Genomic DNA, 22914 nt, shown 5'->3' on the forward strand with positions numbered 1-22914 from the left:
GTTCAAGTCCTGGCTGCTCTACTTCTTATACAGGTGCATGCTACTGTACCTGGGAAAGTAAAGGATGTCCCAAGACCACTGGTCCTTGCACCCACATGGGGGACCTGGCTGTGGGCTCCTGGTTTCAGCCTGGCCCAATCCTGGCCATTGCAGCCATTTAAGGAGTGAACCAATGGATAAAAGACCTCTCTGTTGTATTCTCGCTCTGTAATTCCGCCTCAAATAAACTAAATAAATCTTTAAAAATGAAAAGAGAAAGAAAGAAGAAAGAAAAAGACAAGGAAATCAACAAAGGGTAGGTATTTGACCTAGCAGCTAACTCACCAGCTTACAAGCCCACAGCCCATGATCAGTGTCCAGGACTGAAAACCACCAGTAGCTCCTAATCTAGCTTCCCACATATGCAAACCTGTAGCCAGAGCAGTTGACTCAAGTGACTGAATTTCAGACACCCACATAGTGGATGGAGCTGGAGTGGGAGACTGTTAGCTTCCACTTCAGCTCAGCCTCAGCTGGAGGAACTTGCTGAGTGGGGGAATGAGAGCCTTCTCTGTCCAACTCTTTGCCTTTCAAATATGGCCATTAAATCTTGTATCAACGAAAACTTCAGTCTTTTTTTTTTAAAGGAACTCAAATTCATTCTTAAAATGTATAGAAAAGACTAAGTAACTATACGCATGGGCCTACAAAACTGCAAGAGGAAACCTTTCCTATCAGCCACAGGTAACACAGAGAGTAATAAAATCATTCATTATAGGGCTGATAAAACAGAACAGGAAAACACAGAATCAAAGCAAGGTATGCATGGGTACTTGATACACGATAAAGGCGATGCCACATATTGCTGAAGAGACAATATGTTATTTAGCAGATGATACAGTTCTGTTATGAAGAAAAATTCAAGCTGGACTCTTATCACTGAGACAGAAGTAGATTCCAAAAATATTAAACATCCAAATAGGATTAGCAAGTTGAACTGCCACTTTGAATGCCAGAAATCCATGTTGAAGGCCAGTTCAATCCAGGCTGGCAACTATACTTCTGACCTAGCTTCCTATTAATGCTACAAGGAAGGCAAGATGAGAAGAATAAACCATCATGGTAGCTGATACTTAAAAACTGATTAACAGGAGGCCAATGTGTGGCAGAGTGGGTTAAGCTACTCTCTGCAATGCCAGCATCCCATACAAGCACTGGTTTGAATCTTAATATTCCACCCCGAATTCACCTCCCTGTTAATGTACATGGGATATGAGCAACAGCTGACCCAAGTCCCTAAGCCAGTGCCATATACACAGGAACCCCAGATGAAGTTTCAGCCCCCTGACTTCTAGTAAATCCTATTCCTTAAAAAAAAAACCTGGGAAAAAAGCACAAATTAATGAGACCTGAGGTATTATATAAATTAAAAATATATAACATATAAAACAACTATATAATTAAATAAATTCAAGTATATATCCTAAAGAGCAAACAGTGTAAATAGTGTATGATTGGACTCAAGTTTCATGCTTGAAGCTACAAGAAAAGTAGAAAGGAAATATCTTCACAACTGGAGATGTTTTGAAACAATTAAAGGCACCCAACATAAAGCTCATTTATGGGGTAGGAACTGTGGCCTACTGGGTAAAGTTGCCACTTGTATGTAAGTGCTGGCTGCTCCATTTTTTATCGAGTTTCCAGCTAATGCCCTGGGAAAGTAGACGATAGCCCAAGTACTTGAGACCTTGCCACCCGCACAGAAGAATCAGATGGAGCTCCTGGCTCCTCCCTGGCCCAGTCCTAGCCACTGCGGCCACTTGCAGAGGGAACCAGTTGATGGAAGGTCTCTGTTTTTCTCTTTATGTAACTCTACCTTTCAAATAAATTGATAAATAAATGTTTTCAGAAAAAGGTTCAGTTGCTCCATAAGAAACACTGTATATAAATATTAATTATAACAGCATACAGTTACAAAATTCTTATATAATTAATAACCAATTATTGATTAGTATCCTTTATAGTGACTAGAATTTGGTTATTCACTACACCAGAAAGCAGCAATAAGAGTAGAGGTTGGACATAATTAAGATCACCATGATAGAAGGTCTAAAATAATAACTAATAATTTTTGAAATAAAGTTCTAGGAACCGACTAGATTTGAAAATCATACATAATTTTAAAAATTGAAAAGTAGTCTCCTACATTATTGGCATTTTCAAGTCAAATACTGAAGGTGAAAAAGCAGAGAGGAAGTTGCACCTGGAGCTTCCCAGGAACATTTCAACTTCACCTGAGTATCAGGCCTTCTGAGGGACACTTAGTCTTGAGGGAGCTTTTATAATACTAACCTTGCAGAGCCTCTCAAGTCTTTAAATTCTATTTTGAGAAAAGGCAAGAAGCTGCTTTTACAGAATGGGCACGTGGTATTCAAATTTGAATCATTTGCCGTCCATCCAGCCATAATCTCTTCATCATAGACTAAAGCTCCACAATCTCTACACTGGGAACAGCTAGACATCAAAACCTAAGAACAGAAAAACACAGGAACCAAGAGTCTCTATGGTGAAAACGAATCCTAATGGGACATTCTTTTCCAATAAATGAAAAATTTTATTCATTCCGTTACTAAAAGTTAGAATGAACACTTCTATGACTTTACAGATAAAACTATTAGTTCACTGCTTATTACATAAAACTTTAAGCAAACTGGATAAAATGATTAGCTTGTCTACAAGGATATCAGGGAAACCTGTAAAATTCTATCCTGATGAACCAGCGCAATGGCTCAACTGGCTAATCCTCTGTCTGCCAGCATGAGCATCGCAAATGACCGCATATTTGCTATTTGCATCTTGCTTCTTTACTTCCCATCCAGCTCCCTGCTTTGTCCCAGGAAAGCCGTGGAGGACGACCTTAGGATCCTGCACCTGGAGGAAGCTCCTTGCTCCTAGCTTCAGATTGGCTCAGCTCTGGCCACTGCAGTCATTTGAGGAGTGACAGAGCAGACAGAAGATCATTCTGTCTCTCCTTTCGTCTGTAAATCTGCCTTCCCAATAAGAATAAATACATCTGTTTTTAAAAAAATTCCAGTTTGAAATAAAAGTATTTTATTTAGTCATAGACAAAGTTATACCTCCATTGCACAATTCTGATAGATACTAGACAGGCTGGTATTTTGAGAAGAACCATGGTCTGATTTTTCGAAGTCCTGCCCTTTTATGCTTCTTGGAAATGGAACGTCACCTAAAAGAGTAAACGTCACAGCACATTATGTGAGAAAATGTCCTAATGTGCAGTAAGGTGTGAAGTATTATAAAGTCTGCAATTTATTTTCAAACAGTTCAATAAAAATATGTGTGCATAGCTAACACAAGTAGTTAAGTCTAGGTAGAGGATTTATGATGGCTCATTACACAATTCCTCTAACTTCTCAAGATATTTGGAATCATTTATTTTTAAAAAACTGGAGAAAAAGAATAGAATTATAATTTTAAAAAGTACAGAGCAAAAATGTTTTGGTTATACAGCTTAGGAATTCTGAAAATCTGATATACAATCAATTCACCCACAAACCTGATTTAAAAACTTGTATTTCTAAGTTCCCATTCCAAAAATATAGTCTCAGAGTTTCTAGCCTAAGGTTTTTAAATTTAAAAATGCCCAAATGATGCTGATATAAATTAAAGTTTGAAAATTAATGATAAAATCACTTATAAATACAACTACAATAAATAAAACAGATGACTATAATATTTACCAAATAAAATCAGAGGCATATTAAAAGACATTTAAAATCTACAAGTTTCTGAACAAATGGTGCTTTTTGAAGAGGAGTAGAGAAAGCTACAGACACTCAAAATAAGCAGACTGAATAAAAAACAGACACCCCTCCCCATACCTGTTAAATAGTGTAGTTTTCCTGTGTCGCCACTGCTGTTGCTACTGCCAAGGCTTGTGTTACTCTGCGTAAGTTCACTGGGGACCAACCCTGAGACACTGGAGTTAGGTGATACACTTTCTCCCAAAATATGGTCTTCCAAGCCAGCTGGGAAGCTATAATCTCTACTAGTTTCCTCCTTTATTAGGAAAGAATAAAATACCATATACATAAATAACACTTCTGCAACAGAAATATTTTCATGTCATCTTTTTCAGAAAGCAACTATGTATTCCTTAAACAATCATCTTTACATATTTCAAAATCATGAACTTGTATTGAGCACTGCCTTGACCTTCCTTTTACATAATACATTCAAGCAGTGACCTAAACATTTTAAGAAAAGAAGATGCTTTGCCCCAAGGTGTACCTGACGGCTATATGTCTCTCACTATTATGGAATCAATGAGGGGAAGCGGCTGAAGCATAGTGGGTAACTCCCCTATCAGTGTTGGTGCAATATTCCGCTGTTGCACTTCCCAACGAGCTCCCCATTGATGGCCTGGGAAAACAGAACATGGACTGATTTGGGGCCCCTGCCATCCAAGTGGGAGACCAGGATCCTAGCTCCTGGCTTTGGCTGCCCTAGCGTTGGCCATTGTGGTCATCATAGCCAACTGGGGAATGAAACAGTTGATAGAATATCTTCTTTCTGTTTCTCCTCTCTATAACTCTTCTAAATAAAGGAACTCTAGCAGCTTTCCATCGCCACCAGAATCAGAGATCCCAACACAATTAGAACAGGGGCTTTCAAGTCAAAGATGGCTGCCTTGTGACATTAGCTTTCTATCACTTATTAGGTGTGCAGCCTTACAAACATTGTTTCACTTCTCTTTTAATGTCATCTGAAATTGAGAACAATATAACTTCTTTAATTGAGAATATGATAGTGCAGAAAAACAAACAGCAATTCTTCCTTAATAATACAAAGCTTTAAACACTGGAGTTCTTAACAAGAGATGACCGAAGCTTAAACAGAAACTTAGCAATGATCAATTTCCTTTCTTTTTTTTTTTTTTTTTTGCTGTGAAGAGCAGATACATGTTTGCTCTAAATAAAATAACATTCACTTGAAAATATGCATATAACCATACTACAAACATTTAAAAATAAAGGACACTGGAGCTAATCAATACTTCTCATATTATCCATTTTGATGCCATTAAGCCTTATATAGCATATAAACTTATTTTTTTTATTTTTAAAAACATTTTATTAAAAGATTTATTTTTTTAATTTTGTATTGAAAAGACGGATATACAGAGAGGAGAGACAGAGAGGAAGGTCTTCTGAGCGCAACGGCCGATGCTATGCCGATCCGAAGTCAGGAGCCTCTTCCGGGTCTCCCACGCGGGTGCAGGGTCCCAAAGCTTTGGGCTGTCCTCGACTGCTTTCCTGGGCCACAGGCAGGGAGCTGGATGGGAAGCGGGGCCACCGGGATTAGAACCGGCGCCCATATGGAATCCAGGGCGTTCAACGCGAGGACCTTAACCACTGTACCATCACGCCGGGCCCGCATATAAACTTATGTAAACTAAAGGATTTTACTGCTCCACTATTACACATCTAATAAAACTCTTATTACTAATAACAGTCAAAATGCTTTAATTCTCCTTTATCTTTTTGTGCATTCCTCAATTATTTTCTTAAATTAAATTCTGGATAAAACTGAGTATTTTGGGCCCGGTGCAATAGCGTAATGGTTAAAGTTCTCACCTTGCACACACCTGTATCCCATATGGGCACCGGATCTAATCTCAGTGGCCCTGTTTCCCATCCAGCTCCCTGCTTGTGACCTGGGCAAGCAGTCAAGGACAGCCCAAAGCCTTGGGACTCTGTACCTGCACGGGAGACTCTGAAAAGCTCCTGGCTCCTGGCTTCGGATTGGCTCAGCTCCAGCCATTGCGGTTACTTGGGGAGTGATCCATTGGATGAATGATCTTCCTCTCTGCCTCTCCTCCTCTCAGTATATCCGCCTTTCCAATAAAAATAAATAAATCTTTTTTTTTTTTAAAGAAACTATGAGCATTTTATACTTTTTATTCATTGCCCTACTCGTAAATATTTACGAAGTACATCCCTTTTGACTTTTTTCCCCCGGTACTACTACAGGAGCCGGGTGCACTACATTGAAAAGAAAAGAAAAATTTTTTAATTTATTTTTATTTTTATTGCAAAGCCAGATATATACATACACACACACACATATATACATATATATATATATATATAAAGGAGGAAATACAGAGGAAGATTTTTCGGCCGATGATTCATTCCCCAAGTGAGCACAATGACCGGTGTTGCGCCAATCCGAAGCCAAGAGCCAGAAGCTTCTTCCGAGTCTCCCACGCAGGTGCAGGGTCCCAAGGCTTTGCGTTACCCTCAATTGCTCTCCCAGGCCACAAGCAGCGAGCTGGATGGGAAGTGAACTGCCGGGATTAGAACCGGCACCCATAAGGGATCCTGGCGCATTCAAGGTGAGGACTTTTGGCGCTAGGCCACGCCGCCAGGTCTGGAATTTTCACTGACATATATTTCAACCATGAAAACAGTAACACTAGTTAAAAAACAGCTCACTCCTTCTTAATCCAAAAGCCAGCCTAGGAACCTTTGGAAGTTATTTTACTTTTACTCAAATGATCTTGAAAACTCTTTAAATATAAAATAATCTTACACTATTCAATAGCATACTTTAAATTATTTAATTACTTATTTACTTACAAGAAAGAGTGATAAAGAGAGAAGGAACTAGGAAGATTTTGTAACCACTGGTTCATTCCCCAGATGGCCACAGCAGTCCGGGCCGGACCAGGCTGAAGCCTGAAGTTAGAAGCCAGGGGGCTTCATCCTGGTTTCCAACAAGAGTTGCAAGTGACCAAACACTTAGCCACCTTCTGAGACTTTCCCAGGTGCACCAGCAAGGAGCTGGATCTGAAGAGGGGCCATCAAGACGCAAACCAGACCCAGAAAGGATGCCAGTGTTCTAAGTCGCAGCTTTACTCACCACTTTACAACCCTGGTACAATGACGTACTTTTAATGCAATCACTCTTCTGGCCTATAAAGTTTTCTATTTGTCCAACTTACTTTCCCTTGTCTCTACTACCTATTTTCAAAACACAGCATGATGTTTTCAGCATTTTTACACTCTTCTCTCAGATATAAAATTCTACTATCTTGTCAATTTGACTAAGCCAACCTGAAATTTATAGTTCTCAGTTCTGTTCAGCCCCAACTAGAGTCTCTTATTATCTGCTCTTTCTTATCCAGTTTCTAGGAGAGCATGGACTCTCTGTCTATAAATTCACATTCTGGTTCTGCCTCTCTCTCTCTCTCTCTCTTAAGATTTGATTTATTTTAACTGCAAGGTCAGACATATATAAATATATATAGAAAGGAGGAGAGACAGAGAGAAAGATTGTCCGTCTGATGATTCACTCCCCAAGTGATCACAACGGCCGGTCTGCGCCAATCCAAATCCAGGAGCCAGGTACCTCCTCCAGGTCTCCCACATGTGTGCAGGGTCCCAAGGCTTTGGCTGTCTTTGACTGTTTTCCCAGGGCACAAGCAGGGAGTTGGATGGGAAGTGGAGCTGCCGAGATTAGAACCAGCGCCCATATGGGATCCCAGTGTATTCAAGGAGAGGACATTAACTGCTATACTATCATGCCAGGCCCTTCTGGTCTCTTTTTATGTGATCCTGGGAAATTAACTAGCCTCTCTGAATCTAAAATTTCATTTATAAGAAATGGTGACAATACTACTTTGTGGAGTTGCTTTAAAATGAAATATAAGGGGGCCCAGCGCAGTAGCCTAGTGCCTAGAGTCCTCCCCTAGAGCATGCTGGGATCCCATATGGGCACTGGTTCTAATCCTGGCAGCTCCACTTCCCATTCAGCTCCCTGCTTGTGGCCTGGGAGAGCAATTGAGGGTAACCCAAAGCCTTGGGACCCTGCACCTGCGTGGGAGGCCTGGAGGAAGTTCCTGGCTTCTGGCTTCGGATCAGTGCAGCACCGGCTGTTGCGGTCACTTGGGGAGTGAACCATTGGCCAGAAGATCTTCTCTGTCTCTCCAACTCTCTGTATATCTGACTTTGCAATAAAAATAAACCAATCTTAAAAAACAACACAAATTAAATATAAGGGATGGCATAGTGAATTAAGCCTCTGCCTGTACTTCTATTCTGACCCAGTTCCTCACTAACGTGCCTGGAAAAGCAGTGGGAGCTGTATGGGAAGCAGGGTTGCTGGGACATGAACTGACATACCTATGCGATCCAGACACATGCAAGACAAGGATCCTAGCTACCAGGCTATGATGCCAGGCCCGAATGCTCAATGTTTGACCAGGCATCCTACTAACAAATCTGGAAAAGCATCCAAAGATGGCCCAAGTGTTTGAACCCACACCACCCATGTAGGAGGGCACATGGAAATCCATGTACCTGGCTTCAATCTCGCCAATTCTGGCTGTTGCAGCAGATCTGGGTTGCAAACCAGCAGATGGAAGATCTCTTTCTCTCCAACTCTTCCTCTCTGTCACTCTGCCTTTCAAATGGACTATTTAAAAGATGTTATTTGAAGATTAATTAAGATTTATTTTTATCTGAGAGGCATACTTATAGACAGAGAAGGAAAGATGGAGAGAGAGAGCATACAATGCCATCTGCAGGTTCCCTTCCCAAATGGCTACAACAGCCAGAACTGAGCTGATCCAAAGGCAGGAACCAGGAGCTTTCTCCAGGCTTCCCACCAGAGTACAGCGGCCAAAGAACTTGAATCATCTTTTGCTCCTTTCCCAGGCCAAAGGCAGGAACATGCTTCAGAAGTGGAACAGCCATGATTTGAACTGACCACCATATGGGATGCTAGCATAGCAGGAGCAGGATTTGCCTACAAAGTCACCACACTGGCCTTTAAATAAAATATTTTCTAAAAAACCTTGATTCAGAAAGCAGTGCTGATATTCTATTTCTGTATGATGAATTTATTTACATATATGCTCAAACATTCCTGCATCACATAGAACAAACAAACAAAAGCTTACCTCATCATCTGAGTAGTTGTAGACGGATGACACAGCAACCCACATCTTACTGGCTACGGTCGCTGCTTGTTTCATACCAGATTTTAGGACATCTAACTTGGGTCCTGAGAGTATGTTATCCAGCTTTAGTCCTGACAAAGAATTTACTACAGAACCCAATGAGCCATGTGGTGAAGAACGCACCAGTGCTGATAAGGAAGTTGAACGATCTTTATGAGTTCTACAAGGAGTTTGCTGCTTCAAACGCCCAGTAAAAGTTTTTGATCTAGACACTGCAGGAGAGCTCTTTCCACCTTCAGGATTTTCTTGTGCTGATGGACCAGGATCTGAAGGTAAACTTGATCTCCTCTCTAGTGAATGAATGAATGCAGGGGAAGTGCAGGACTCTTTGTTTCCCTCTCCATGTAATTCCATGCTAGAAGATTTATTACCCAGGGGACTTTTGAGATTCATATAGCTCTCAATTTCATCAGCCAGATTACGTGCAATAACAGGGGAAAACACCTTTTCTTCAGAATCGGGCGTTTTTTCACCTGAGCACTCAGTGGCTAAAAGAGATAAAGGATCTAGGCCAGTTTCCACATCTTCTCTCTCTACAGCTTTAACGACCCCATATAAACTGTTTCTCTTACTCATTAGATCTTTAGCGTCTGTTTTCCCATCTACCGACTGATGACCCTGACTATCACTTGGCTGACTGCTGTGCGCATCCTTTGTCATGCCAGTTTCAGCCACATCATCACCGAGCACAAACACGGGCTCCGTGGGCTCCTGGCTTTCGTCAAGCATTTCCAGTACAGAAGATGGCCTGTGTTCAGAATCCTGAAGGCTGTCAGACACACGAGTCCTTGCATCAGCCACATGAGAGCCGGCATTTCCAAGGCTGAAGGTTCTTGCACTGACTAGTGGAGAAGTCTTGGGAGGCCCCGTCAATGCTGCTGTGAGAATCCTGGCGTCCGCCCCCAGCATGAGAGCCATTTCACTGGAATTCAAATCCAAGCTGTTCTTCTTAAGCAACATTCCTGCTCGACTTTCAGAACTGAAACTGCAACTCCTCTCTGCAAAATGCTTTGGTCGTTTTTCTCCTCTATCACCATCTTTCTTGAGACTAGTAACTTCACTGGAAACTACATCTTCCACTGTATCTTGAGAAGAAAGTAGTGCATTTGATGTACTACCTAAAATGGACAGAATAACAAAAGATGACTCTCAGGCGTTCCAACATAACCTACACACCAAAATATTGCTTTTATGATTAGGAAAGTGGCACACACTCAGAGTGTAAGATTCAGAGGATATAAAGAAGACATACAGGGATACCTATTCAACTCTGCACACCTGTCAGAGATAATATTTCAATGTACAACCTTTTATTCTCTAGGCATATTTATACTAACTAAAAAAAAAAAGTCATGGCTGGTGCTGTAGCACAGCACGAAATGCTTGCAGCACTGGCATCTCTTATGGGTCCCAGATCAAATGCCAATGGATGCACTTCTAATCCAGTCCCCTGCTCCTGGGCCTGGAGAAACAACAGAAGATGGGCCGACTGCTTGGGCTCCTTTACTCACATGGGAGACCTGAATGAAGCTCCTGGTTTCTACTGGGCTCAGTCCTGGCTATTGAGGCCACTGGGAAGTTAACCAGTGGATCGAAAAATCTCATCATTTCTTTTTTTCTGTCTTTGCCTTTCAAATAAGTAAATCTTTAAAACAAACAAAAAAATAGGGACCTAGTAGTGTGGCACACCAAGTTAAACTGCAACGCCATCATTCATAGGGGCATCACTTCAAGTACCAGCTCAACAACAACAAAGACCATACAATATATGCTCAATATAAGTTTACTGTTGAACAAAACATACCACAATTATCAATCATTTATCAATAGATTTACTGCTATTTCAAGAGGCTTATATTCAATTCAGAAACACATTGAGTGAAATATCAAACCTCAACCAAAAATATTTCGGTATTAACTTTCAAACAATTTAATTTCTAATTCAACAAGTAATTGCCACAGACATACTCTCTCAGAACAAAGCATATTTATCATAATTGAAGAATTATTATATATTTGCCATCAAAAGCCAAAGTACGCCTAAATAAGAAATTGCAGAACTGAATGTGGAGGATTGGAAACCACCCCCCTTTTTTTTTTCTAAGGAGCTATTTATTTGAAAGGCAGAGTTACACAGAGCGAACCATCTACTGGTTTACTCCCTTCATGGCTGCGATGGCTGGAGTTGGCCCACACTGAATCCTGGAGCCTAGAGATTGTTCCATGTCTTACATATGTGTGTGAAGGGGTCCTAACACAGGGGCCATCTCTGCCACTTTTCTAGGCACATCAGCAGAGAGCAGGACTGGAAGTGGAACATTCAGGAAGGAGGGAAAGAGGGAGAGAAAAAAAAGAGAGAAAAAAAGAGAGATAAAGAGAGAGACAGAGATTCACTCATTTTCTTTCCAACAAGTGAACACACAAGAGATTGGTAGTCTAGAATTCAAAAAAAGGCCCTCAATGAAACCCAACAATATGGTACTCTAATGGTAGACTTCTAAACTTCCACAACTGTAAGTAAAAAAAAACTTATTGTTTGTAAGCCACCCAGTCTATGGCATTGTGTTACAGCATCCCAAAAGGATGAGAACACCACTTGTTCATAAAACTTCAAAAAAGTTAATGAAGAATGCCCATCATGGGAAAAAAATGTGCACGGAAAATCCTTTTTTCAGCAAGATAAACTATCTTTCAACTAAATTTTCTACAAACTTTTTCTTTAAGACTTTTATTTTTATCAGAAACTCAGATCTCACAGAGAGGAAAGAGAGAGAAAAAAGATTTTCTACCCACTAGTTCACTCCCCAAGTAGCCCCAACAGCTGATCCGAAACCAGGAGCCAGGATCTGCTGCAAGGTCTCCCATTTGGGCACAGGGTCCCAAGGCTTTGAGCCATTCTCAACTGCTTTCTCAGGCTACAAGTAGAGAGGCAAAAGGAAGTTGAGAAGCCAGGACACAAACTGGTGTGCATATGGGATCCTGCTGCATGCAAGGCAAGGACATCAGCCACTAGGCTATTATGCCAAGCCCAATTTTCCACTCATTATTTGTTTTTTTAAGACCACAATGATCTAGGCACTTTGGGTTTTAAAAGTGGTCCCTGAGAAGATATTTTTATATATCTGCCAATGCATTTCAATACTCTTTTTAATCTTTCAAATTACTACTAAAAATTACTACTAAAAATCATTACCATATTAATCAGAACTGGTAATAAAATTTTAGAGACATTCTTAAAACTAATAGGCAAACTTAGCTAAACAATTTAGTTCAAAATTGGTACTGGCATAAAAAAAAACTTATCAATAGTTCATAAATAGATCTTTGTTCCCGGGTCTCATATTGTCAAGAATTTGGTGATACGGGCCCAGCACGATAACGTACTGGTTAAAGTCCTTCCTTGCACGCCCAGGATCCCATATGGTCACCAGTTCGAATCCTGGCGGCCCAGCTTCCCATCCAGCCCCCTGCTTGTGACCTGGGAAAGCAGCTGAGGACAGCCCAAAGTCATGAGACCCTGCACCCACGTGGGAGACCCAGAAAAGCTTCTGGCTCCTGGCTTCAGATTGGCTCAGCTCCAGCTGTTGTGGTCCATCAGACACAAAATCTTCCTCTCTGTCTCTCCTCTCTGTCTATCCACCTTTCAATAAAAATAAACAAATCTTTAAAAGAAAAAAAAAAAGAATTTGGTGACACATTTTATTCAGTTTCAAAATGAGTTTGATACATTGTTAAAGCGCTAGTACTTCCTCTTTCTCACTGGCATAAATCTTCCTTAGCAAAATTTAATTAAGAATCGAGCTATAGGTAACTACATAGACTGCCCTGTATCTAAGGCAGGTATTATACTTATGGGAGAAAAGCAGCCAATAGTTGGTGGACACTCCTGACCTGGTTAATGCCAAACCTGTGTTAACATAACCAGTGCGCCAGCATAACTGCCTACTCTTATTTTTTTTTTCCCTAAGACATGTGGAGAAGGCAGGGGGACAATGGGCCAGGACATGCCACTCTGGTCCCCAAGCATACCATGCACTGCTGCATAGCAGAGACTACAGGTTGCCCAGGGAAGAGGATCTGGGGACATATTGTAGTAGGGGCCACTAAGGACATTTCTGATATGTGGGGAGTGACTTCTGGGAGCTTCCACAGTTAGGGCCGATGCACCTGCAAGTAGGCGAGAGAATGAAGATGGAGTGGTTTAGAGGGAAGAAACCAGACAGTATGTCTGGGTCAGCCTACTGAGCTGGACTGACGGTGCACATAAAAGCTGGGGATGCCTGCAAGTGTTGGAGCAGGGAGTGGGCTTTGTTAGGCTATGGTCATTCCCATGCTAAGCTACAGCTCTTGCTGATGAGCCCAAGAGCCAGGACTGTGGCCAGGCCAGGCTGGACAATAAGGCAGCACTCGCCAGTATATGTGTGGGCCAGGATTGGGAATGGGTTGGGCTGGGCTTAGCAACAGCACCATGGGTGTGCACGAGAGCCAGATGGGATGTGGGATGGGTCAGGTTGGGTCATATCATATGCTTGCATGTTCAAAAAATGGGGCTAAAGGTAGGCCTGGTGGGGGTGAACGGGTGTGGCCCTGACTAGGCTGTGGCACTGGATGGTTCATGCGAGAGATGGTACTGGAGGCATAACTGACCAGGCAGCTGTATTCACCAGTACGTGCACTGGCTGCTACAGATGATGGACTGATTCTGATCCTGCACTGGTTGGTACACATAAGAGTGAAGCCTGAGGCCCAACATGGTAGCCTAGCAGCCAAAGTCCTCGTCTTGCACGTGCTAGGATCCGATGTGGGCACCAGTTTGTATCCTGGTAGTCTCGTTTCCCATCCAGCTCCCTGCTTGTGGCCTGGGAAAGCAGGAGAGGATGGCGGCCCAAAGCCTTGGGACCCTGCATCTGTGTGGGAGACCTGGAAGAAGCTCCTGGCTCCTGGCTTCAGATCAGCTCAGCTCTGGCTGTTGGGGCCACTTGGGGAGTGAACCAGCAGACAGAAGAACTTCCTCTCTGTGTCTCCTCCTCTTTGTATATCTGACTTTCCAACAAAAATAAAGAAATCTAAAAAATAGAAAGTTCCTGTCATCAAATTATTAAAAAGAGACAGAGAGAGAGAGATGCCTCATTTAGATTGGATTCAAAATCTGGCCACAGGGAAAATCACAATATATGTAGTCCAGTCTTGGAGTACATGGGCGTCCTCAGCAGTGGACAATAGACCCAGATACACTCAGGGGACATGACAGCCAACTCATCTTGACCAGCAGAGGATGCTGACTGCCTCATCAGAGGATGGAAACTAAACAGACTGAACAACTCCTCTGGCCAAGCCTCGCAGCAAGAGTCTGGGTCTGTGGTTGCACTAAGGTGGACTTGGTCAGCCAACAGACCTTGGAAAATTTTTTCTCAACCCTGGTGCAACAATCTAAGGACGTCTCAGAAATATAAAAACTGCTCCACCAATACCCTCAGATCACTCTTCTCCACATTAGGGTCTCCAAGGCATCACTGAATACCCCCAAACCGTGAGTACTCATGTGGTCTGACAGCAAGGAGTGGCCCCCACCCATTTCCCCAGCAATGGACATAGAAGAAAGAAAAAAAAAAAAAACTGAAATATTTGTACTACTCACTTTCCCCCATACCTCAACTCTCCCCAGCCTAATCGAAAGCCCACATGGGTGTACGTTCCTCTTAACTAAGTAAACAATGTTAAAAATAAAATTTAACATTAAAAAAAATTGAGAAATATGATGACTAGAGAGAAGCGGAATGGGCCTTGATGCTAGCAGTTAAGATGTTCACATACCCTATCATAGTATTTGAACTTGAATTCTTCCTTTGGCCCCTGATTCGTTTCCACCCAGACCACAGGAAGCAGTGATGACTGCCACCTATGCAGGAGACTTGGACTAGGTTCTCAGGTCCCGGCTGCAGTCCGGCCAAGGGCCAATGATTGTGGACACTTGGGGAGTTAATCAATGGATGAGAGCACTTGCTTTTCAAACATATATATTTTAAAAAACACAAATATCCATAGAAGTGTGTCTTAAATAGTTAATCATCAACACGTAAAGACTCACCAGTGCTACTTTTTCTGCTATGAACATCAAATATACCAGATGGAACTTTCACAATACTATTACCCCATGCAGGAGGTTCAGCAGGACTCTGAGATTCTGGACTAAGTTGCGAATGCTTTGGCACAATAACAGAGATGTCACACACCTCTAGAAAAAAAAAATAATTACATGTTATTCCAACCTTTCCAAATAAATAGAAACTATATATTGCTTTCACTTATTATATGTGTCTTTTTCTCCAGGCTAGAGTGAACACATAACTATTTTATTACCAATATATTGTGTCTGGCTTATTTTACCCCATAAATGCTTTATTTTAGTTCTAATAATCCTAACAAAAAATTTTTTAATCAATTAAACTTCTGGTCTCCAGTTCTACTTCTCATTACTTGGCTTGATTCTGTTTTAACTCTGGAACATAAAATCAGTAACATTATTAAAAAGTTTATTTTTGTGTGCTTTTAAAAAGTAAGACAATAGGAAGAATACTTTATTATCAAAACCAAAATATTCCTCTATATTCCATAAAATGAGTACAAGCAAATCATCTCAACCTCAATGACTCCTGCAAAAATCAGGAAAAGCTAATAATTATTTACATACAAAAGGCAAATATCCTTTTAAATATTTGAAGGATTTCCCATGGAAGAGTATTTTGAAATATAAGAGAAACAGAATACTAAGATTCAGTTTAGTCTTGTTGTTTCACAAAGTAGTTATGTGAGTACCACAAATGAATACCTAATGAAAACCAACCATCACTACTTCCCTGAAAAATTAAAGACTGATTTATAGTCTCTAAAGACTTCTTAAATTCTAAAACTCACAGACTACTCAAATCTACTATATATATTAGAACCTGGTATTTTACCAGACAGGCTTTATATATCAAAAATCATTACCAAAATTACCAAATAAGAAACTTTAAATTAATTTGCACATTTTTCTGAAGAATTTTTAAAATATCAGTACTTAACCTTCTGTTTCCACTTTTGTTTTAGCTATTAATTCTCTTGCTAATTTTTCTTCAGGCACATGAACTTTTGTTTCCTCCTTCACAAGTTCATCCTTAGACCCATAGCCCTGGTCAGACTGACCACCTGTTAAAATAATGCAAACTTACATGTACATCTTTACATATAATTATTTATAAAAATCACAGCAATGAGCGTCAAATAATTGGATTTCTGTCACTCATAAAAGAGATCTGAATTAAGTTTTTAGCTCAATGCCTAAGCCATTGTAGACACTTAGGGAGTAAACAAATAAATGAGCGTTCTCTCTCTCCTTATGTCTTTGACATAAGTAAATAAAGAAAATGTCTTCAAATCAGTAAGATAATTCCATTATCTACAATTAAACTTAGAGAACATGAAGACAGCTCACAAACCACCAAAGATATTTCAAAAATACTGATCATGAGAAAGAACCATAGCATCAGAAACATCAAGAGTAAAACCCATTAAACATTTTCAAGCACTGAGCCTTAATTTCCTTGTCAGTAATTAAACAGATTTTGCTGAGATGTGTTCAAAGGTTCTATACCATACTACCTTTTATAAAATAAAGATCATGGAATAAAACACACATATATCTGTTTACTTTTGCAAAAAGGCAGAAACTAGTCTGAGAATGATAAATGATAGCCTACCAGGGGTGGAGGAAATCAGAATGGAAGGAATAAAGACAAAGGACATCTCACTAAGTACAGATAATAATTGTATTATTTTTGTTTTTGAGATGTAATATACTTCTACATATTCAAAACATGAAAATCAACTAAAACTATAGACAGAAACAAATAAAACAACTGCATGTCATATGTATAGTATAACCACAATGAAAGGACCAGGGGAGGATTAATCTAAGTAATTTTCAAACATATTGCACATATATACTGAGCCTGAATAGGTTTTCCCCCTTACAGGGTATGCTAAAATGAGTAACTATAAGGGTATTATTCAGAGACAGAATTCTCACTATGAAAGATGATAGATCTGTCTTTATATCATGAATCTGGAGTTACATGATGATGCTCTAATCAGGTCTGAGGAGTCACATCTCACACAGCAACATGAAAACCAATCATCACACTTACGAACCACAAAAGGATCCTAGATGCTTAAAACTGGTTTGTGGAAGACAAAGAAAAATACTGTGGTGCTGATTTGGAATTACAGATATTTCTAAAAATATGCACAAACACCGACACAATTTCTTTATGGCATGGAAAGCGTAGAAGCAGCAATATAATGGCAGCAATGAGTATACCTAAGGCCCCAGATCTTGGCTTCTAAAGTCTATTTTCCATTCTGTGATCCTTGAAGAAAAGGCCATTCCAAAGCACAGGGAGGGAAATGTAAAAACGAACCAGGGACACTCTTTCGGGCCAGAAAGGAAGAGCTCAAAAACATGACAGGGCATGACAGCTCATAGGAACTAGCTTACAAAGGCTCCCACTGGCCAAAATTGGGATAATTCAAAGCTCAATTAAGGACAGTAATGAATTATACCCCACTGAATAAATGGGATATCCACATTAATAACAGGCACATTTTTAAAATGGAGGAAAAAAATCCCTCCACTTTCTTGTATGCCATCTCCCAAATGCAAAAGGACTAATAGTTGGCAAAAATCACTATTTCATAAGTATCAGAGTAAAAACTGGTATGGACAAATATTGTCAATGAATGCTAATTTTAACAAGGAAAGTACAGTAAGAAAAGAATATCATGACATGGTCTCACAGTATTCCATCACAGATGGGAAAAGAGTTAACTGTATAAAGAGCAGCCAGACAATAGTGAGACCAGGTAATCAAAATTAATGGCACTCAGAGGCAGAAACACACTGCTTGCCTAAGGATGTCATTACTTGAGAAGCAAACCCATCCATGTAGCATGAAGAAGCTTCAAAAAGCTCATGGGATAAAGGATTTTAAATGAAAAATGGAATTAAGAAGTAATGTTAAAATTTTCAGGAGCTTTGTGAATACATCGTGCACACCCCTAACTTGTCCTAAATAATCACAATGAGGAACATCATACAAATAAAATGAATTATTCGCAGAGCTCAGGGCCATGAAAGATTAAAAAAGAAAAGGTTCAAAAATGGTGCCATGTTAAGAGAATAAAGAGAAATGGTAAAAGTACAAAAAGAACACTAGGAAAACTGGACAGAGCATAGAAATAAAATAGCAGCTCACCATCTTCCTGAATTTGGTAACCTGTAGTCATGTATAAGTAAACAACACTGACATTTTCATGGGTAAATACATAAAATCTATGCAACTTGTTCAGATGATTTAGGAAAAATAAATAAGTTGTACATGTGTGTAGAGATGAAAATCAAATGTGACAAAAATGAGTGAATAAAAAAGATATTCAGGCTACTCTATTCTTTAGGTTTCAAATCATCTCAAAATACAATTTTTTTCCCCTTAAATATAAAGCTTTCATTAAGATTTATTTTTATTGGAAAGGCAGATTTATAAAAAGAAGCAAAAAAGGAAAGCTCTTCCATCCATTGTTCTACTCCCTAAACACTTGTGACAGTGGGACCTGAGACAATCTGAAGCCAGGAGCTTCTCCAGGTCTCCCATGATGGCCCAAAGTGTTGAGCCATCACCTGCTGATTTCCCAGGCCACAAGCAGGGAGCTGGGTGAGAAGTAGAACAATCTGAAAAGAACCAGAGCTCACATGGGATCCTGCAAAATACAATTTTCTAAAAGTCTGTTTAAGTTTAAAAGCACTAAAATTCAAAATCAAAATCTAGATAAAAAATTGGGTACAACAATGTCAATGAAAGAAAATAAAATATGTAGTACTCCCATTTGCCTCCATTTGTTACACTGACACAGATTTTTTGGTTTAACATTCAAAAAAAACCAGTTAAACCTTTCTTAAATCCCACTGTATAGAATGACTAACTTCAGTCACTTTTTAATTGGCCTGGTAAAATAATATGGTAACATACAATGGACAGTAGACTGGAAATAAGGTTACCTGATTAAACCTGATATGCTACTAATAAGCAAAGTGACTCAGTATCAGGTACCAAGTGAAGAGATTCCATGAGATAATCCCTAATGAAATTAAATAAGTACCTAGGCTGGAAACGTACATAACTATCAAATGGCATCACCAAACACAGATGCATGATCATTGTAAATTCAGTATCTGGGATGAAGCCAATTAAAATGCAACTAAAAGGAAATACATGCAAAAGGGATCCAAAGTTTGATAAAGAATATTTATACCAGTTACCTGTAATTGTTGGAAGTCTGCAACTTTTATTAAAAGATTAAATTGTCTTTATAATTTAAAGCACTAAAGCTTAAAACACTAAGAACACTAAAGGGAAAAAGGAGGAGTGTTTATTATTATACACACAAAACCCACTTCTACAAAAAGAACAGAAACAAATAAAACAAGGCAGCATTAAAATGAAAGTCCAAAATTTATACTTATTAATTTACAAAGAAAACTGAAAATTAGGAAAGTTAAGTGCAAAAAGGAGTGGAAGGCACAGCCTTACGTGATTTTCAATGATTTTCTCTTGTCCTTTTACTTATTAGAAGATGGTTTTCAGATGAGACATGGCAGATTAATTTTGAAAAGCAGTAACTACCACCAGCTGGAACAACTGATTCTTTAATGCTCATAACAATATTTGACATAATCTTACTATCAATCAGACTCAAAGTAAGAATTCTAGTATGGCAAAATATATTTAGAAGTAAAACAACAAATATGCTTTGGAAACTGACCATAAGATGTTTTTTCAGATTTTCAAAAGAGTGTATATATAATTACATTTATCTGAACAAGAAAAGTGAAAAAAAAAAGTGAAAACTGCTTTCCACTTGTAATACTTAAAGTACAACAAAGGTCTTTCCCCCACCCTTGCCTGTGAGCAAAATGCAACCTAATAAATGGGGAATTACCTGAAGTAGTTAACATTCAAGGGCAGAATTAATGCACACGTGTATCCATAGCTCCACGTCAAACAAGTCTGTGTGCACCCCTCACCATGACAGCCAAGGACAAACGCAGCACCAAGAAACAGCACAGAGCAAAGCAGAGCAACAGAGAGCAGAGAAAAGGAAACTTCAGTCACTGAGACAAGTTCATTAGAAGAAGCACAGAAACTAAGATTCAGAATACTTCTCAAAGGAAGGCTTGAGATAATAACAGCAACCACAACCGCAACAACAACAACAACACACACAGAAGGATTTGCAACACACACGTATCTGCACAAAATGCTACTTTAATTATATTTATTTATAATTGGAGGACAGATGACATGCCAATGGCTACAAATGTAAACAGCTTCAGTTAGCTTCTCAGATTTCTGTCATTTCAAACAGAATCTCTTTCTCACACGTGACTTGTTTTCTACCCTCTACAGTACTCACACACTCAGACTGAAGTTAAGTTTTCCATTTCATAAATGTGTACTTCCAAATTGTGTCACTAATGTTCATTATATCACAATCACTCTTATTATATAATATGATGTCACAAATTCATGATACAAAATTAAAAAAAATATTATACCACAGCAAATGATCTACAGAAGTGTAATTTCTTGTCTTATTAATATACAGTACTTTCAAAGTGTTTATATTACAAATTCAAGGAAAGTTAAGTATTTTTTGAAAAGGGAAAGACTTAAGACTTAACATGAGATTAAGTGAAGGGTTAGTAAAATCCAGATTTTAGTACCTGTGCTAGAGTGATTATCAACGGAATCAAGACTGATTAAATCTCTGACGAAGACTGTGTGCTCCCCATTGTTAGCATCATTACAACTATCCACGCTACCATGGCTCACCGTGTCCCCATCACTTCCACCTGTGGCATTCTGAGGAACTAGAGATAAGCACAATGCAGTTCAATCTCTGACACTAAACATGCAGGACCCACAGTTCATTCACAGTTATCAAATACTGTCTAAATGTGAAAAAAACAAATACAACTTTAAATTGAGGTAGGTTGTCTTTATATATGAAAATAAAATAAAAATAAGTTTTGTACTTCTTATAAGAAATGAATATGCCTATAAGCTTATGGCTCAAAAATGTATCTTCCCAATCACACATCTTACCTGATATTGAAGAGCTCTCTGATTTTTGCACATTCTTTTTAAGTGGCTGCCTAAATTGTGCCAAACCACGTACCACATTTCGTATCTTTGTCCACAAGAAGATACCACTGCGGGTACTGCTAGGCCATGGGCTCTCCAAAACCACCTAAAGCACAGTAAGGGAAAACTAATGTCTACTGGGAATATTTTATGTTAAAAACACATACGTGTGTATGTGTACCTGTGTAAACCAACAGAAGGATAAAAAGAGAAATACAAAAAATTATACCACTCAACAGATTTTTTTAAAAAAATGTTCAACAGCTCTAATTATCAGAGAAATGCAAAATAAAGGCACAAAGAGTATCAAGTCATACATGTTAGAATGAGTAGTGTCAAGAAGAAGCAACACAGGCGCAGGCATTTGGCACAGTGGTTAAACAGCCATCCCCTTGGATGCCCAAATTACTGTGCCTAACGTTTAGTCCTGCCTCTACTTCCAATTTTAGCTTCCTGCTAAAGTATACCCTAGAAGGCAGCAGGAGGCACCTCAAGTTTTTGGGTCTCTGCCACCTACATGGAAGACCCAGAGTGAGTTCCTGGCTCATGGCTTTGCCATTGCCAAACCTAGGTTGCTAAAAGCATTTGGGAGTAAACCAGTGGGTGGAAGATTTCAGTCTGCCTTTTTCTGACTTTTTGTCTTTCAAATAAACCTTAAATATCAATCAATCAATCAATCAATCAATGAAGCCAGCATTGTGGTGCAGCAAGTTGGGTTCCAATTGCAGTGTTGGCACCCCATAGAGGAGTTGAGTTGAAAATCCCAATTGTTCCACTTTCAATCCAGCCTCCCGTGGAAGTGTCTGAAGTCAAGAGCACTGGGGAATGAATCAGCAGATGGAACATCTGTCTCTTCCCTGCTATATAATGCTCTGCTGCTCAAATAAATAAATCTAAAAAAAACCGATGAACTGTCAAATAATCCTACAATCCTAATTCTGAGAATATATCCACAGGAAGTAAACTTAATATGTCAAAAGACATTATTGCACTCCTCTGTTCACTACAAGGTTATACACAATAGCCAAGATACAAAATCAACCTAATTTCCATATACATTAACAAATGAATGTATACAGAAAATATAATATTTATATACAATGGAATATTATCAAGACTTTAAAAAGAAGGAAATTCTGTAATTTGAGACACCTAGGATGAATCTGAAGGACAGTAAGTCCCCCTGGTGAAATAAACCAGATACAGATAGAAAAATACCACATAGTCTCACCTACGTGTAGAATCTTAAATAACTGAGCTTATGCAAGCAGAAAGTAGAATAAAGGGCACCAGGGGTTTCTACAGTTGGGTTGGGGACATGGCCTAAACAGATGCTAATCAAAAACACAAAATTTCAGTTACATGGAAGTAATAAATCCAAGAAATCATTTTGTATGGGTCTGGTGCAGTACCCTAGTGGCTAAAGTCCTCGCCTTGCATGTGTCAGTATGCCATATAGGCACCAGTTCCTATACTGGCTGCTCCATTTCCCTTCCAGCTCCCTGCTGGTAGCCTGGGAAAACAGTTATTTTGTGTTATTTTATGTTATTCTGAAAATCACTAAGAGAGTAGACTTTCAGTGTCCTCATCACAAAACATAGGTAAGTACATGAGGCAATGTACACATTAGTTAGCCAGACAGGAAATTCT

General features: G+C 39.4%; 1 protein-coding gene and 1 non-coding gene across 5 annotated transcripts in view; both read right to left on the bottom strand.

Moving 5' to 3' along the window:
• Window positions 1-22914, bottom strand: part of DENND4C (DENN domain containing 4C) — a 99540-nt gene that overhangs the window by 15118 nt on the left and 61508 nt on the right. For 2 of the 4 annotated variants that reach the window (XM_040963152.1, XM_040963153.1), the window contains exons 19-26: window positions 21226-21370; window positions 20844-20990; window positions 16091-16213; window positions 15114-15260; window positions 8966-10143; window positions 3882-4059; window positions 3117-3226; window positions 2332-2507 (exon numbers count right to left, since the gene is read on the bottom strand). In XM_040963152.1, coding sequence (XP_040819086.1) covers window positions 2332-2507; window positions 3117-3226; window positions 3882-4059; window positions 8966-10143; window positions 15114-15260; window positions 16091-16213; window positions 20844-20990; window positions 21226-21370 — 2204 coding nt within the window. The remainder of the gene's footprint in view (window positions 1-2331; window positions 2508-3116; window positions 3227-3881; window positions 4060-8965; window positions 10144-15113; window positions 15261-16090; window positions 16214-20843; window positions 20991-21225; window positions 21371-22914) is intronic. The other 2 variants (XM_040963154.1, XM_040963155.1) reach the window with 1 other exon arrangement.
• Window positions 17127-17226, bottom strand: LOC121145173. The gene has a single exon (XR_005881969.1). It is a non-coding gene; the product is annotated as a small nucleolar RNA U13 (small nucleolar RNA).

This window comes from Ochotona curzoniae, unplaced genomic scaffold (assembly GCF_017591425.1).
Source record: "Ochotona curzoniae isolate NIBS_2020 unplaced genomic scaffold, NIBS_Ocur_1.0 scaffold_3208, whole genome shotgun sequence".
Classification (NCBI taxonomy): Eukaryota; Metazoa; Chordata; class Mammalia; order Lagomorpha; family Ochotonidae; genus Ochotona; species Ochotona curzoniae.